Below are 18,399 nucleotides of genomic sequence, written 5' to 3' on the forward strand. Positions count from 1 at the left end.
TGCTCATGTTTTGCTGTTGCGTGGAGCATGCCCATTCCTTTTCGTAGGTTCTCATCAGGTCGATGGGCAAAAAAAATTAATTAAACCGGACAAATTCTGCCCAGTGAACCACAAGGCAAAAGTTTTAGGAGGCAGGTGCATTTGTATGCCACGTACATGCTTTGCGGCACTGTTGAAAATAAATGACATTTAATACTTAATACACGCTGTTGGAACTGTGAGAGAGTGTTCCCAGCTGGGCTGCCTTTCACTGGGTGTTTATGAACTAGCTTTGCATTATTTCAATACAAGTTACTTAAAGAGGAGTTCCGCCCGAGGTCCAGTCAAAAAAAAAAAAAAAAAAAAAAAAAAATTAAGAGAGTCAGCAGCTACAAATACTGCAGCTGCTGACTTTTAATTGGACACTTACCTGTCCCAGGGTACAGCGATGCGGGGGATCGAAGCCCCGCTCGTCTCCCCCTCCGTTCAGCGGCGCCGGCATTGCAACTGTGGGCGCCGGACTGTGGCTTCACAGCCTGGCACCCACTGCGCATGTGTGACCGGCGCCGCGCGCCGTGATTGGCCGCTCAGTCACCTGGGACCTATAAGGGGTCCCAGATGATTGACAGGAGGGAGGGAGCAGAGCTGAGCCCTTCCTGTGCCGAGGGGGAAGTGATGTCACCAGCCCAGGCACTGGAAGAGGCAGACTACGAGGGACCCCCTAGCAACAGGCATTTAGAGGTAAGTAAAAAAAAAAAAAAAAAAAAAAAAAAATTTCCAAATTTTTTTTTTAAGATTCTTCATGTAGTTTTTTTTTTTTGGGTGGAACCCCACTTTAAATCGCACTGGGACTGTGTGCGTTATTGCCACAGAACCACTCTGCACCCCACCTATATTTTACTCCAATTTCTTCAATATAGCACAAGAACCCAACTTTACAAGGCAATCTTGTTACACTGTATTAGCACCATGATCAGTCTTACCTTTGAGGGCGTTGTCGTTGACTAAGGATTCTGCGATGTTGTGGATGCAGCTGCGTTACATGTCCAGGAACCCTAAGGTATAATAACTATAATTAAAATGTACTTCTTGTAAGAGTATAACTTGTCAGAAGGAATACCAGCTACAGCAATATCCAATTAAAAAAAAGGGAGAAGAAGAACATACAGTTTGATCCAGATATGCCTGCCTTTCCAGAATACCCAAATTTGGGTCGGACCAACATTGCCAAACAGTCAAGGGAAGCAGCACTACTCAGAAAATTTTTACACATACTGGTGGCTTATGGACAAAATTATGTAAGGATAATAAAATGAGGGGTTGTTTAGGACTTTAAATGAGGCAAATGGTCAAAACGAGCATACGCCTCCATTCTTTGATTAAAAAAAAGGGGGATTTGGGACTTTGAATGAGAGGTGTGATGCACAATAATAAATCAATGCATAATACACGAGTTTATTTATAAAAATGACATAAAACATAGTACAATACAGATAGGATGAGCTGATCTGCACAACAATAAAAAGAAGTTCATTATTACACATAGTACTGGAATTTATAGATTAGAAATGTAAAAACGCATGATTGAATAAAAAACGCCATTTAAAGGCTCGACACATTTTGCGGATGAAGTTCCACTTCAGAAGTGCAGAATGCGGATCTACAAAAAAAAAAAAATGTTCCAAATTACGCAAAGATAAGGGGGAAGAGGAAACCGAACCCCCTAAAATGACTTGCATATCAGCTCCAAAATTGGTCATAGGATGCTGAAAGTTGAGGAGTGCTGGGAAACTTCTGCCGGGAGCTGTGGGGACGTGGATCTGTGGACAGCCAAGGCGGAAAACACCAAACTCGAGGGGGGAGGGAAAATTGGTATCCATAGTGAGATGCATGAGGGTGCCTGAAAACAGCTCCAGTTGTTTATGTATTTGATTAATTTGGAAAATAATTTGCAGATACGCATTCTGCACTTGCTTATGAAAAAGCAAAAAAGCTTCATCCACGAAAACGTGTCAAGCCTTTAAATGCAGTTTTTTATTCAATCATGCGTTTACATTTCTAATCTATAAATTCATTCATGTACTATGTGTAATATTGAATTTGTTATTGTTAATTATGCATATCAGCTTGTCATATGTATTGTACCTTTTTCTGTCAATTTTAGGAATAAACCCATGTATTATGCGTTCATTTATTATTGTGCATCACACATATCATTCAAAGTCCCAACCCCCCCCATTTATTCTTAGGATTATGTAAGTAGGCAGAAAACAAGAAAGCTTTACCAATGTTCTAATGCTCATTTGTAGTCTACTAAACATACAAGTACTCAAGTGGTACAGGGAACCACAAAGCTATACGAAACAGTCTTGCCAACTGGCCAGTGTGGTAATAATTTGGCTGGTTGCAAAAATCAGGTCAACTGTACAACAAGCATTTCAAAAGTGAATTAAGCTGAGACATTCTAACCTTCTAGTTTTATTTCTCATCCCCGGCGGGGCTACCGAAAAGATGCCAAGGTCTCCCTTACCAGTACAGAGGCTACCTGCCCCAGTTCCAAGTACAATGACACACAGGCTTGGTCTAAGGCAGTGGTTCTCAACTCCTGTACTCACAACCCACTAACAGGCCAGATTTTAAGTATTATTCTGGGGAGATGCAGACTAGAATACTGCAATCAATGAGCAGCAAATGATACCACCTGTGATATATTTCAGTTATCTTGCAAACCTGGCCTGTTATTGGGGCCTGCGGACAGGAGTTGAGAACCATTGGTCTAAGGCAGGGTTTCTCAAATCCAGTCCTCAAGGCGCCCCAACAGGTCATGTTTTCAGGCTCTCAATTATTTTGCACAGGTGATTTGATCAGTTTTACTGCCTTAGTAATTACCACAGCCGTTTCATCTGAGGGAAATCCTGAAAACATGACCTGTTGGGGCGCCTTGAGGACTGGAGCTGAAAAACCCGGGTCTAAGGGATGTCTTCTTGCCGGCTTTTTTTTTTGCAGAACACTTGAAAAAGGGAAAAAAAAAAAAAAGTAAAAAGTGCAAGATACTCCAAAATAAAAAAAAAATAAAAAAATAAATCTAGGACTAATCCTTTAGCGGTAGGCTTACAAGAATTCCAAACTCATGTCTTACTCACATTGTCCCAGGAGCCGTCTGCCAACCAGCTTCCACACGCACGACACTCTTCAGTGAAGGAGACAAATACCCTTCTCCAGACCAGGACTACCAAAGCAAATTATTCCAACAAATGCATTTAGTAATCTACTCCAGACCCTCAATGTAACTTTTCTCTCACACTAGCTGCCTTCCAGCCAGGGCAGCAGCCCCATGAAAAGTGGAACTCCTAATACTGCCCAGGTCTTCCAAACAATTTGTCACCTCCCCAGCCACCTTCTGGACACCACTTCCAGGGATTTACTGAGGTGTAATATTCATAACTGAACGATTGACCATTTCTTCCAGAAACAGGCAGGAGCAATCATCCAGCTTAGGAAACCATGAAAAAGGAAAATATTTAATTTATAATTTTCTATATTGACTACAGTAGAGCCCATAACCAAATGTTGAAATGATGGCCCCACCTACACCTAGAAACACCCACATAAGTCTAGCATTAATACTTTTTCGCTGCCTTTTTCCACAACGTCTAAATCTGTAACATAGCTAAAGATTTGTTACTGTCTGGATACTTACAAAGGATTGAAAACTTACTTAAACCTCTGGAGTGTGTTGCCTAGGGGGCTAAAGAATGGAGACATGCTGGGACTTGGAGACATTGGACCAAACTGCATCCTGACCATCTTTGGGGTCATGGGTCTCAGAGGGGTGCTGATGTTAGGAGACATTGGCCTGAAGGGAGTCTGGGACATAAAACCTGGAGACTAAAGAAAAAAAAAAAAAGTCCACAAAACCAAAAATTGTAATCATTTCCTTTACATCTGCCATCATACACAATCACCGCACAGGCATTGGTATCGTAGTGCAAGACCTCTCTTGCTCACCATGTGAGGTCACCACTACTACCAATGCACCATATCGTGTGACCCATCTGCTCCAGAAAAGCTTAAAAAGGATACCAGCTATACACAATGTACTAGTAGTCTGGCTGTCTTCACAACTGAGTCAGTGACCAGCAAAGGTGTGCGAAGCCTATTGCATTAGGGTGTGCACCCCAAAGCACATAGATACAGTATCTCACAAAAGTGAGTACACCCCTCACATGTTTGTAAAAAAATTATTATATCTTTTCATGTGACAACACTGAAGAAATTACACTTTGCTACAATGTAAAGTAGAGAGTGTACCAGTGGCGCAACTAAAACCTTCAGGGCCCCGATGCAAGAAATGACAGGCCCCCCTGACCCCTGGACAGCGCTTTTCCTAGGGGGATGTCTGATAAGAGGAGGAGCCGCGAGAGCTGCCAAGGGACCCCAGAAGTCGGTGTTCGAGGCCACTCTGTGCAAAACTAACTGTACAATGAAGGTATGACATGTTTGTTATTTAAAAAAAAAAAAAAAAACTTTACAATCACTTTAAGGGGTTAAAACAGGTAGTCAGGAGGCAACATATTGCCTCTTTACCGGCTGTCAAATGCCTCTGAAAAGTGATCTGAGCATGGATCGCTTTTCAGAGGAACAGCATTTTGTTGCTGGTACTTTGAATGAGCAAGAAAAAAAAAAAAATCAGTCCTGATTGTACACATATAGGGCGTCAGGATTAAACGTGCATACATAAAATGTGCATACATACATCTAAACAGTGGCGGCTGGTGCTCAAAATTTTTTGGGGGGCGCAAACATTTCTTGAAAAAAAAAAATCATCAATTGCAGCCACTGTGGCATCATTCGCTGCCACTGTGCCCATTTAATGCTGCCACTGTGCCCATTTAATGCTGCCACTGTGCCCATTTAATGCTGCCACTGTGCCCATCAAACGCTGCCACTGTGCCCATCAAACGCTGCCACTGTGCCCATCAAACGCTGCCAGTGTGCCCATCAAACGCTGCCAGTGTGCCCATCAAATGCTGCCAGTGTGCCCCCCAACCGCTCACCGGCACTTACCCTGTCTTGGTGGGGTAGCGAGTGACTGCGACGAGCGGGGTCCTCTATGCATCTCCTGCTGTCCTCATCTCCCGTCCTCCCCTCCTGATAGGTGTCCAATAGCGGTGCCTGTCATTTCAGCCAATCAGGTGACGGGTAACAGACCCAAGCACCTGATTGGCGGAGAGGCAGTTTAGTGTTAGAAAAGCGCATAGTCATTCGCTTTTCTAACACAGCTGAGTGACCTGTGAGGTCACCTTTTTTGATGCCTATTAGAGCCTATGGCTCTAAACCGGTGCTTCAAACCCCCCCCCCCCCCCCCCAATGCATGAATCTATTGGTGATAGAGGGGTGGCTGGAGAGAGAGGGCGGCACCCGTGCGCCCTTAATGCACGGGCCGCCACTAACACACACACACACACAGATAAACACACACATATATACTGTATATACACACAAACACATATACATATATAAATACACACACATGAACACGCATAAATACACACATACAGATAGCCTTTTCAAAAACGGCAGTGCTTTTCCTTACCTCTTCCTGCCGGGTACTGCACTGTAGGGGGAGACAAAGAGCACAGCACACACTGACAATCAGTGTGACAAGCTCCCCGCGCAGTGCCGATTACAGCTCGGCTGACGATGGGGAGATCGATCTAAGCTGCTCCTCCTATCAAGATAAACAGGGGGGCCCTCAAGGGCCCCCGTCGCCATAGCGACCCCTATACTTCCGCCACTGGAGTGTACAGCTTATATAAAGTCCCCTCAAAATAACTCACACAGCCATTAATGTCCTAAACCGCTGGCAACAAAAGTGAGTACAACCCTAAGTGAAGATATCCAAATTGGGCCCAAATTATCAATTTTCCCTCCCCAATGTCATGTGACTCGGTGTTACAAGGTCTCAGGTGTGAATGGGGAGCAGGTGTGTTAAATTTGGTGTTATCACCTTCTCACACTGTTCACTAGAAGGTCAACATGACAACTCATGGCAAAGAACTCTGAGGAAATGAAAAAAAAAAAAATTGACAGTTACTTACCGATAACTGTTTTTCTAGGATATCTTCCAGGACGGCACACCTGAGATGAGAGGCTCCTCCCTACAGGAAACACAATCAATCGACAGCTGTTTTAAGTCCCCACCCTTCCCCTTGATCCTCAGTTTGTAGAGAAGTAACTCCTGAACCTGGTTCACAAGGGAAATCATTCCTCATAGGTACTCACCTTCTAGTGTTCTACCATTTTCCCTCCTCCAACGGGCGGGAAGTAGGCCTGCCGTCCTGGAAGATATCCTAGAAAAACAGTTATCGGTAAGTAACTGTCAATTTTCTCTAGTCATCTTCCAGGACGGCACACCTGAGAGGATAATCAAGTACCTCAGGCCTACCTTAGGGTGGGACCACTGCAAGACCCTCTTGGCGAACCTTGGTTCTGCAGTGAGTTTTACCTCCACTCCATATGCTTGATGAAGGTATTATAGCTGGATCATGCAGCTGGTCTGCATGTCTACTCCGATGTCCCTGCCTTCTCTGCTTCGGATGCAGGACCTAGGTGGAGTGGGCTCTTAAAGATGGAATCAGAAAACATGTTAAACTTGTAGGTTATCAATGTTGCCTGTCTCACACATCTAACAACCCTGGCCTATTGTGCCTGTAGGTGCTTAGAACCCTTAAAGGTTAATCAGAGACCTGTGTTGTAAGACAAGGACACTAATTGATCACTAAGAGGGCCTGTCTAACACTACCCTGTTCAGGGAATTAAAACTGCAAAAAAAGGTGGGCCCCTAACAGACAACCTTTCTTGTTCATTTTTATCTTTACATCAGCCAAGACTAAAGGGAAGCCTACTTAAGGGTAATAGATTAACCGAGGCTTGATCCCTGGGTTTAAGGCATGCCCACTCTGTGGCTTTACTTACGCCAAAGTGCCTACTTCAGGAGAATAAAGCTCATAGCAGGAGTATAACACTTATACTGCTACATCTAGTTCTGCTAGAAGGGTGAGATGAAGGCCATGCACCGAGCCGTAACCAATTTGGTCGGGTGGACATCTTTATACTTCATCTTCAGGTCATAATACTCCTCTGAACAGAACTTCCCAAGTTCTTACTAAGCAGGGTGATTCTTTATCGCCTTCCTCCAGTGTCCTATAACCCTACTGGGCTTCAACCCTAGGAAATGGTTCCAGCATTCCTGAATGTATGGGGCTGAGGCTTTCTGACATGTGACGTCTGCCGCCAGAACTCCAGGCCCCTCCACGGAAAAGAGGGCTGAAATACAAAAGGTGATACATGCATTATTAATATCACAAATTAAAAAAGATCATAGATTGTGGACCCAGCACAATAGATTTAGACAAAAAGGACACAAGCATAGACAATAATGTGTATCTGAGTGTGGCTAGCTAAACCAACATATCAAATATGGGAGAGACCCAAATCTGAACTTCAATGTAGACAAACAGTCCTCACAGTCTGGTTTTCTGATGTGCAGCCAATCTGTAAAAACATTAAGACACACGCAAACCCTCAGTCTTGGTTCACACTGGGACGACTTGTCAGGCGACCTAGTCACCTGACAAGTAGCGTCCTGTTCTGTGCAATGGAGCCGTTCTAAATCGGCGCGATGCAAGTCGCTCCGGCTTAGAAAAAAGGTTCCTGTACGACTTTGGGGGCAACTTGCATTGACTTCCATACAGAAGTAGTTTCGCAAGTCGCCGCTGAGTGGTGTCCTGGGTCGCCTGAGGCAGTCGCGCTGTAAGTCGTGCTGCCTTAGTGTGAACCGACCCTAAATGCTGCGTGTTTCTGAAGTGCAGCTAGCTAGGTCATAACTGATAGAGAATATTATATATATATATATATATATATATATATATATATATATATATATATATATATATATATATATATATATATATATATATATATATACACATATACATATACACACATACATATACACACACACACACACACATCCACATAAAGGACGGGAGTCCTGTTTACGGTGGAGTTTTACTGATGTACAGCAAAACAGGGCAATAAATATAAGACAGAAAGACCCAAACTTCTATGTTGCGTATTTCTGATGAACCACCAAATACAGTTATAAGATCAATATGGTACTGGCTAGCTAAACCAACATAACAAGACAATATCTTTTCTGTTATGCAGTTCTGTAGTGCAGTCACATAGAACCAACATGGAAAGAACCCAAGCAACCTGCAGCATTGTGTTTTTCCGAAGTGCAGTAAGGTAAGGGAATCTGAAACAGAAAGCACCAACAAGCTTCAATGTTGAGTATTTCTGCTGTGCAGCCACATAAAAACAGACAGCCTTTCTAGCTGCGATCTTTCTGGTGTATTGCAAAGTAAGGCAATAAACTCCATGATGTCTATTCTTGTGTGTAGCAAAACCTCAACCAGAAGGGAAACTTAGGGCTCCCACACCTGTGCGACCCAACCTGCAACCGCAAAAACGCAAGAGAAAAGTCATACACTATGGCTTCCAATGGGAACCAATTGTGTCTGTGCAACTCCAGGTCGCGGCGCCACCAAGCAGACCCTGCTTTCTGGATCCACAGACCTCAAGATTACACAGGTCGCAGGTAACTTGCAATTTTCAGGTTGAACAAGCGAGGGGTCCCCAATGCTGTATCTCCCTGGAGGCGTGCAGCCAACAACCCCCTGCTGTGTATCCTTAAGAAGCAGCAAGGTAGAACAATGAGAAACAGAAAAGACACCCCTCACTGCTGTGCCTTTCTGATATGCAGCCGATAAGGCAGTAAATATAGAACATACAGGACACAAACAATCTTCAATCTTTGTGTATGTCTGATGTGTAGTAATATACCAATACTGAGCAGATACGCCACCATCCTCAATGTGTCTCCCTGCTGAGGCAGTAAAAACAAATCAGAAAAGGACAAGCAACCCCACTGCTGTGTCCCTTCTGATATGCAGCCAATAAGGCAGTAAATGTAAGACATAAAGGGACAGACAACCTTCAATCTTGTATATATCTGATGTGCAACAATATAACAAATATGAGCAGAGATGTCATAAAACTCAATGATGTGCATTTCCGCCATGCGTCACAAGACCAGAAAGTACAGACCACCTTCCCTGTTGTATTTTTCTGATCTGTAGCCAAATAAGGCAGTACCTTTAGGATATAACAGACAACAACAAAGCTTCAGTGCAGTGCATTTCTGATGTACAGCACTATACCGCTTATGAGCAGAGATGTCACAAATCTCAATGTGTATTTCTGCTGTGCCACAAAATATCCCAGCAAGGACAAACCTTCACTACTGAGGTCTACTGGTGAATCCCTTTATGCAATAACCAAACAGAGCAATTTGATCCCTAGGCATAGCCTGGGCTGTAGATACTAACACTTCACCCCCCAGTGAAGGAACAAATTCTAAAAATGGTTAGACACCTTACTATAGTAGCTGTTGTCCTACCTTACCTCCGTAGACTGAGCAAATGCTGGTCAGCTCACACACAGGTGGGGCTGATCAGAAACTAAAGTCTCAATGAGCCCCGCCCTAGAGACCAATTTAGGACAGCCTCTAGAAAAGGTGATCACCAATTTAGCCTGGAGGAAAATAGCCACCTGCAGGCCTTAAACAAGCAATCATGTATCTATCTAGCTCTTGCATATGTTTGCACAGAAAATCCTTAAAGGATATAGGAAGTGATTTATGGTAAATCGCCTTTAGATCTGTCACTGAGTTGACTGCAGCCCAAACCAACAAAAAGGTTTTTCTTACCTCCTGCACTTCAATATAACCACAATGTAAAGGTGGAGTGGGAGGTTGGGGCTTATGGCTTCAGATTCCTAGCAGCTGGGCTAATAGGGCCATATAACCTAGTGCACCTGCTGACCAGGAGAACTTACTCCTGAATCCTTCAACCATTGCACAATCCGTAAATTGTTCAGTGGTATACCTGGCCTGTAAGGAACTCTTTGTATCTACCAGGTCCTCCCCCCCTTCGCTCTATTCATCCCTACTAATGTCCCACAACCGGACATGTAGGGAGAGTGTTGGAAACCTACTGTTGTGATAACCATAGTGTCTCTGCTGTAAGAGGGAGCTGTGGCTGGTGGTATTAGCAGTAGCTTCGGGGCTATTTTGTTATGCAGACCCCAGGTCCTGCACTGCACCACTTAGTAAATACAGGGGGAAGGGGAAGAAATGCCTTACCTACCTCTTTCCCATCTGAGGTGGTTTAGGCACACTCGCTCCTCTGCACCACTTGTCCACCATACAGCATCTCTGCTGTAAGAGGGAGCTGTAGCTGGTGTTTTTAGCAGAAGCTTCTGGGCTATTTGAATCTAGACCCCAGGGGAGATTATCTCAAATGCCCAGAAACCATCAGGCTGGGATTGGGGATTTTGCAGCTAAATTCCCAAGGTAAAGGAAAGTACTCACCGTTGTAGTCTTCCCCTTTTTCCACAGCCACCGGGCTTGCTTTTCCATCCTTATGGTCCACACGCAAGGAGGATAGCCGCCAAAGTGCCCCCCCCCCCCAACTACTGTCCCCATAGGGAGCTGCAAGGTTAGGCTGTGTCCTGCCAGTCAGTATATACACCTGGGGGGGGGGCAATGCCGTACGTTCCTCATTCCATTCTGGAGGTGGTTTAGGCAGACATCCACCGTAGTGAACTGGTGCCTCCTTGAAAGGAGGATGTGGGCGCCTGCTCCTGCTGACTCTCAGCCTTCCCTCCTGGGTAAGAACGCGGGTCGTTCAAGCGGCGCCCTCCCCAGCAGCCCACGCGGGCTACCAGGGGCCCAGGAGTCGGGGGCCCTGGAAAGAACTGACAGCCAGCACCCCTGTCTGAACGGACGCCCGGACAGGTAAGGGGGGGAGACAGGAAAAAGGCCCCTGAAGTTCTGGGGACACCACTGTACCCAGGGGCCTTCAGCTCTCAGGGGGGCTCTTCCAGTTTCTGCTGCCCCCCCTGAGGAAAGGATAGGGGAACCCCCCAGGAAGGATAATTATATCCGGCCAGACCCAGAGGCCCATCAGGTACTAACCAGGCCCGATCCCTGCTTTGCCTCCGAGATCCTACGAGATCGGGCAGGCGGCGCCCTCTTTCACTTTCAGGGTGATGTGGCCATAGGCCTTCCCCAGGCATTTGGTCCGGCTCCCAGGGGGGGACCACCAGCGCCAGGCTTCGGGTCATTTGAAAAAAAACAAACGGTTTCGCTGTGTAGGGAGAACACAATCAAAAACTGAGGATCAAGGGGAAGGGTGGGGACTTAAAACAGCTGTCGATTGATTGTGTTTCCTGTAGGGAGGAGCCTCTCATCTCAGGTGTGCCGTCCTGGAAGATGACTAGAGAAAAAAAAAAAAAAAAAAGAATTGTTGCTCTACATAAAAATGGCCTAGGCTATTAGAAGATTGCCAAGACCCTGAAACTGAGCTACAGCATAGTCGCCAAGACCATACAGCGGTTTAACAGGACAGGTTCCACTCAGAACAGGCCTTGCCATGGTCGATTAAAGAAGTTAAGTGCACGTGCTCAGCATCATATCCAGAGATTGACTTTGGGAAATAGACGCACGAGTGCTGCCAGCATTGCTGCAGAGGTTGAAGGGGGGGGGGGGGGGGTCAACCTGTTAGTGCTCAGACCATATGCTGCACACTGCATCAACTTGGTCTGCAAGGCTGTCGTCCCAGAAGGAAGCCTCTTCTTGCACAGGAAAGCTCACAAACAGTTTGCTGAAGACAAGCAGACTAAGGACATGGGATTACTGGAACCATGTCGTGTGGTCTTATGAGACCAAGATAAACTTATTTGGTTGAGATGGTGTCAAGCTTGTGTGGCAGCAACCAGCTGAGGAGTACAAAGACAAGTGTGTCTTGCCTACAGTCAAGCATAGTGGTGGGAGTGTCATGGTCTGGGGCTGCATGAGTACTGCCGGCACTGGATGAATCTACAGTTCATTGAGGGAAACAGGAATGCCAACATATACTGTGACATTCTGATCTCCTCCCTGTGGAGACTGGGCCAAAGGGCAGTATTCCAACATAACGACCCCAAGCACACCTCCAAGATAACCACTGCCTTGCTAAAGAAGCTGAGGGTAAAGGTGATGGACTGGCCAAGCATGTCTCCAGACCTAAACCCTATTGAGCATCTGTGGGGCATCCTCAAAACGGAAGGTGGAGGAGCGCAAGGTCTCTAACATCTACCAGCTCTGTGATGTCCTCAGAGGAGTGGAAGAGGACTCCAGTGGCAACCTGCGAAGCTCTGGTGAACTACATGCCCAGGAGGGTTAAGGCAGTGCTGGAAAATAAAAGGTGACCACACAATATTCACCCTTTGGGCCCAATTTGGACATTTTCACTTAAGGGTGTACTCACTTTTGTTGCCAGCGGTTTAGACATCAATGACTGTGTTGAGTTATTTTGAGAGGACAGCAAATTTACACTGTTATACAAGCTGTACACTCACTACATTGTAGCAAGTGCCATTTCTTCAGTGTTGTCACATGAAAAGATATAATAAAATATTTACTAAATACCGTATAAAATAAATTAGATCAATCTTTCTTTATCCAATATGGGGGATTTTGTTTATGCGCATAGCGAGGTCTCAGGTCCCCAGAGGCCTAATGGTGACCTCCAGAGTCAGGGACAGCCGATATCTTTCTGTGTAGAATGGCTTACAAGGCATGGTGGGTGTAATACAAAGTGGATTAATGGGCGCCAGACACTTCTTGAATGCAAAGACATTTATTGTTTCTTGAAAAGAACAGTGGGAAAAAGGGTTGGGGCTAGGACACCCTTAAGTAGATGCAATGTTAATTAGCAGACTTCTATAGGCACACAGCCATGCAGGGAAAGGCATCCAGCCAAACACCACATCTGCATGAGTAGGAACGCTGTCTCCTATGGCAACAATTTCTCACAAAAGGTTGTAATGAACTTCACTTCTACAATCTCCTATGGTAGATATTCACACAACTGAGCTCCCAGTCTATCACTTAGACCTGTTGATCCACTGCCACTGGATCTCCTGAGCTCTTCAAATCTCCTCACTCAGTATCTTCCTCAAGTATCACCCCCATGTCCCTGCCTTGGCACTCAGATACTCAAGAGTCACCCCGCTGGCCTGCTTCGTCCCTGGCGTGGCACACAATGCTCTGCACGGGTCACCTCCACTGCCTGGGTCCCTGGCTTGACATTTGCTGAAGTTTCCCAATTCTTCACCATCCTAGGTTGGTGAGAAAACTAATCTGGTACTTGCTTCAGCTACTCACAGTGGTCCCCGGTAACAAGGTGGATGGTCCCCAAGTGGCGAAAGCTTCCCCTCTAACTCAGACCACAGCTGGTTCTATGGCGGGTAGAACCGTTACTTTTGGTTGGACTGCAAGCCACAATCCCAACCCTTCGCTGCTCTCTTCTAGATTGGCCCTCAGACAGCCTAGCAGCCAGATATCCCTGGGATAGGCCTCAGGTCTCTGGCCTAGCAGCCTGGGGCAATACAACACGTCCACCCAGCCAGCCGTCCAGGTGGCACAGAACCACGATCACCTGACCTCACTCAAATAGGCTCTTCCAGCAGGTCAAGGGACCCAAGAAAATCCCTTCCAATGGGCTGACACACCCCACTCATTCCTAATCTGTACTTCAATGCCCTTGTCTTATTTAATGCCACCAGATACCCGGCTATCTAGTGACAAAAGAGTGAAGTGCAGCAATTCCAGAATTAGGGTGAAATCAATTGACCTATCAATTGACCAAGACAACTATCTTAGATACATTTAATAGCCACCCCGCCTAAACATCAGTGTGCTACATGTGTATACATACATTTTTTGCTATACTGAAAATGTAGCAGGCACAGTCTTTACTAACCATTGTTTCAATGGTGTGTAGGTTCCTAGAAGTGAGACAAAGAACTTGGTTTTCACTTCTACTTGTTTTTATTTAGATTTTGGCAGAACAACAAAATTTTTATATGCATAATTGTATATATTTTTGTGGAGTATATGCGTATGGTTCTGCTTTCGGTAGGACACAGACCCCCTTTTTTGATTTAATATCTTGAAATATATATATTTTTGCTATTGTCTTTTAGTTTTCTTCTTTTTTGGCTCTCTTTACGTTCAAGTGGGAGCAGCTGATTGGAGTTATCTTACTTCACCGCCTCTTTAGCTACACATAGAGATGATAGAGATAGATGATAGAGATGAAAGAGATGATAGAGATATAAGAGATGATAGAGCTGATAAGAGCTAAAGGTTGCGTCCATTATAATTTTTTGACAAAGCACATACGAGCGTGTGAAACGCGTCAAGTTTGTTGTGCCTGTTTTTTATGATCCAATTAAAAAAAAAAAAAAAAAAAAAAAAAAGCTTTTTTTTGCATTGTATGGGTGTGCAGCTGTTCAAATCTCTCTCTACATGTATACCTGCAGCAGTGACAGGGTGTGCACCCCCATACACCAGCTTTATTCCAGACACTATCATTGCCGATTCACCTGGAGCAGCAGGATAGTTTTTTATCTGGAAACCATTGCACCCGTGATCAGCAGTATACATGTGTAGGACAAAAAAAAAAAAAATTTGTTTAGTTTAGACTAGTCATTTCATTAAAATTCGTATTCGGACTTCATTACAATTCATTTACAGCTTTTGCATTTCGAAATCGATACATTTTTAAGTGGCCGAATCGAAAACTTTAATTTTTTTTTTTTTTTTTTTTTTTTATAGTCGAATTTCAGAAATTAATAAAATTTAATTTTGTTAGTTGGAGCACTCGGTAAACGTTGTTTAATCTGTAATTCAGATATTCAGATATATCCGAAGCTCTGAATAATGAAAAAGTTTGTCCTAATGTTTATTCGGGAACGAAACGAACTGCACATGTCTAAAACAGCAGATTGAGGGTGTCATGTAGGACTCCTGCAGGTTTGTTAGTACCTTTCTGCTGGTACCGCGCAAGGGCAGAGAGATGCATACTGACAGGAAGAGACAATAAAGTACCTAGAGCGTTCAACAGCTCCCAGTTAGTTCATTGAGAACCACAAGCCGACAGCCACAAAGGGGGGTCAGTACTTGTAGTATCCCATTCACATAACACTGCATGAATGAACTGTGGCCAGTGGGAGTAAACAATGCCTCAGGCTTGGTGATCAGTGGGAGTAAAAAAAAAATTACATGATGCCTGTGGGCAGGAAGAGGAGGAATAGAGCCCCATCATTGTGAGAAAGTAGACAGTGCTCAATTAATGATAGTGGGATGATTCCTCCCACTAATACCAGCATTGGTATTAGTAGGAGGAATTATGCCCCATCTTTGGTGTCAGAGGGAGCATAGTCTTTTTTTTTTTTCAGTGGGAGAAATAGTGTGCCAATGGCCTGTTAAAAGCAAAGGGTCATCTCTATCTGTAAATTTGATGCTAGATCAGTGTAACCAAAGTTGTAAAGATCAACCTGATCCAGGGAATCTCAATGAGCAAAGAACAGTTCACACATTACCAAGCACAGCAGTAAAGTATAAGCCACATAACCTACCTGATTGGGGGTAAATGATGGAACCGCTCTTCTTGGAGATGTGAATGGAAAAGGTGGGCGCATGCTGCGGGGCACCAGTGGAGACTGCTGGAACCAAGTCTAGTAAGTTTACTCGGGAAAATAGGATTGCTAAACCAACAAATCGCATTATACAAACAGCGAAATATTTTAAATATAAGCAGAGTGTGTATGTTCAACAATACAGTAAATTTAATAATTATTGCAGGTTTCTCCGCTACACGTGCAGTCTTCATCCTGGTGTTGAATTCCAGGAGCCCAGCACCGGAAGACACCAGTGCCAACCACTAGACTTCCTTGCTATGGATTTACACTTTAGCCCTAAAATTCCACAACAGATTTGGTTTATAAGGGAGTGTTGTGTTAAACCATTGGCTTTTTTTGGAAGTAGACGACCACATCCCTAATTCCAACAGTCTAAAAAATAGTAAGGAGGGACACCTAGCATACAGTATGTAGACAAAGGACATGCCCTTACCACAGACCCGGTTACACAGACCACAAAGATCTAATAAGCAGAAAAAAAAAAAAAAAAAAAAAAAAAAAAAGGGGGGAAGGAGGATTGGCTGAACCACACAAGTGCTTTTTTAAGCTGCCTAATTTTATTAGCTTTTCAAGGAAACAAATGCAGTAAGAGAGGTTGGATAAAACGAAGTGCAGCACAACACTTGATCGCAACATACCTTTTGGATAGATATGTCCCAAAAAGAGGTTTAACAAACTGCATGAGGGACAGAGGGATTTGGTTTCAAAAGAGTAACAGTCCCTGCAAATGAGAGACTCTTGGGAGCTATGACTACATCGAGGTATGTGTGTAGTTTAGCCTTAGTAGTCACTAGACACTTTAAAGCCAAAAGTATAGGGATGCCTGCCTTTACACGCACATGAACTTTATTGGCATCCCAGTCCATAGGGTTCAATAATGAGATGGCCCACCCTTTGCAGCTTTAACCACTTCAACTCTTCTGGAAAGGCTGTCCACAAGGTTTAGGAGTGTGTCTATGGGAATGTTTGACCATTCTTCCAGAAGAGCATTTCTTAGGTCAGGCACTGATGTCGACAAGGCCTGGCTTGCAGTCTCCGCTCTAATTCATACTTAAGGTTTTCTATCGGGTTGAGGTCAGGGCTCTGTGCAGACTAGTTAAGCTCCTTCACAACAAACTCGCTCATCCATGTCTTTATGGACCTTGCTTTGTGCACTGGTGCGTAGTCATGTTCGAACAGGAAGGGGCCTTCCCCAAACTATTGTCACAAAGTTCGGAGCATGAAATTGTCCAACATTTCTTGGTATGCCGACGCCTTAAAAGTTACCTGTACTGGAACTAAGGGGCCAAGCTCAACCCCTGAAAAACAACCCCACACCATAATCCCCCCTCCACCAAATGATTTGGACTAGTGCACCAAGCAAGGCCCATAAAAGACATGGATGGGCGAGTTTGGGGTGAAGGAACTTGACTGGCCTGCACAGAGTCCTGACCTAAACAAGATAGAACACTTTTGGGATGGCGTGAAGTGGAAACTGTGAGCCAGGCCTTCTCGTCTACTTCAGTGCCTGACCTCACAAATGTGCTCCTGGAAGAACAGTTAAACATTTCCACAGACACTCCTAAACCTTGTGGACAGCCTTCCCAGAAGAGTTGAAGCTGTTATAGCTGCAAAGGGTGGGCCAACTCAATATTGAACCCTACAGACTAAGACTAGGATGCCATTAAAGTTCACGAGAGTGTAAAGGCAGGTGTTCCAATACTTTTAGTAATCTAGTGTATGCCAATATGAAAGCAGTAAGAACGTCCTAATCAGACCAAGAGTAAGGGCCTTTTGATATCTGAACATTTTTGGTGCGGTGCTTGAAAAAGCTCTGCTTGCTGCTCCTTTGACACCATTTCAGGAAAATGTGTCATTATAATGTCCAGTGTTAATGCATGTAAAAAACACATCTAAAGTGAACAGCATCCACAGTATACCTAAACTGCACAAAATGTATCCAGTAGTAGATATGTACACAGTCTAAGCAATTTCAGGTGCAATCAGATCTTAACAAAAAAGAGTGGAGCTTAGGGTATAGTGCGATAATATTTCAAAATCTTTTACCTGCCTAGGAAACCGCTGTTGAAATGGCTTGGGGGACAATCTACCCATCTCTGGACCCTTCAGCCTTTGTGCACACATGTACCTACGATGCATGGGCGAGCCCAGGAACTCCAGGTTGGCTGGTGGCAAATATGGTGCCTTGTCCATTACTCTCAGGATGGCCTTATCCTATGTGGCACAAGACAACTTTTGTTAAAGGAGAGAACCATGAAGGCTGCCATTTCTGAACCCTTGCCTGAAAATGTATGCAGATAATTACAACTTCTCTGCCTTTCTTGATTTGCATGGTTTTAGTAGAGAGGTCCTGATCTGCACAATAGCTGTGCAGTTGGCATTTTCAGAAAGAAGTTTGCAATTGAAGCCTCTGCATTTTGATCAGGACAGGTTTGCTGTAGCGATACATGTGAAAAAAACTTAGCAAAAAAAAAAAACTTAAGGGGACCATTTATACATTTTTTCCTTACACATGATTTTCACCCAGGATTTACACATTCCCTGAATTAAAACCAATTAGAAAAATGTGTGAACCTTGGGTGAATGTTGTATACAGCCGTTCAAAAATTGTCAATAAATGGTGTGAGATTGCATTCATCATGATCAGCAATATAAACACCAAAGGCCTACCTTACAATTAATATAGCTATGGTCTCTATTCTTGGACCTTTTGTTTTTCCTATGTTAATCTAATCGGCTGAACTCTGGTCATCAAAACTCTAG

At 44.3% G+C, this 18,399-nt stretch overlaps 1 protein-coding gene across 1 annotated transcript in view; it reads right to left on the minus strand.

The window, feature by feature from the left end:
- The window catches only part of PATL2 (PAT1 homolog 2), a 73,166-nt gene that overhangs the window by 35,184 nt on the left and 19,583 nt on the right, over positions 1 to 18,399 (minus strand). The window contains exons 6-9 of the mRNA XM_073617169.1: positions 17,683 to 17,850; positions 15,574 to 15,660; positions 3,698 to 3,867; positions 963 to 1,034 (exon numbers count right to left, since the gene is read on the minus strand). Coding sequence (XP_073473270.1) covers positions 963 to 1,034; positions 3,698 to 3,867; positions 15,574 to 15,660; positions 17,683 to 17,850 — 497 coding nt within the window. The remainder of the gene's footprint in view (positions 1 to 962; positions 1,035 to 3,697; positions 3,868 to 15,573; positions 15,661 to 17,682; positions 17,851 to 18,399) is intronic.

This window comes from Aquarana catesbeiana, linkage group LG02 (assembly GCF_042186555.1).
Source record: "Aquarana catesbeiana isolate 2022-GZ linkage group LG02, ASM4218655v1, whole genome shotgun sequence".
Lineage (NCBI taxonomy): Eukaryota > Metazoa > Chordata > Amphibia > Anura > Ranidae > Aquarana > Aquarana catesbeiana.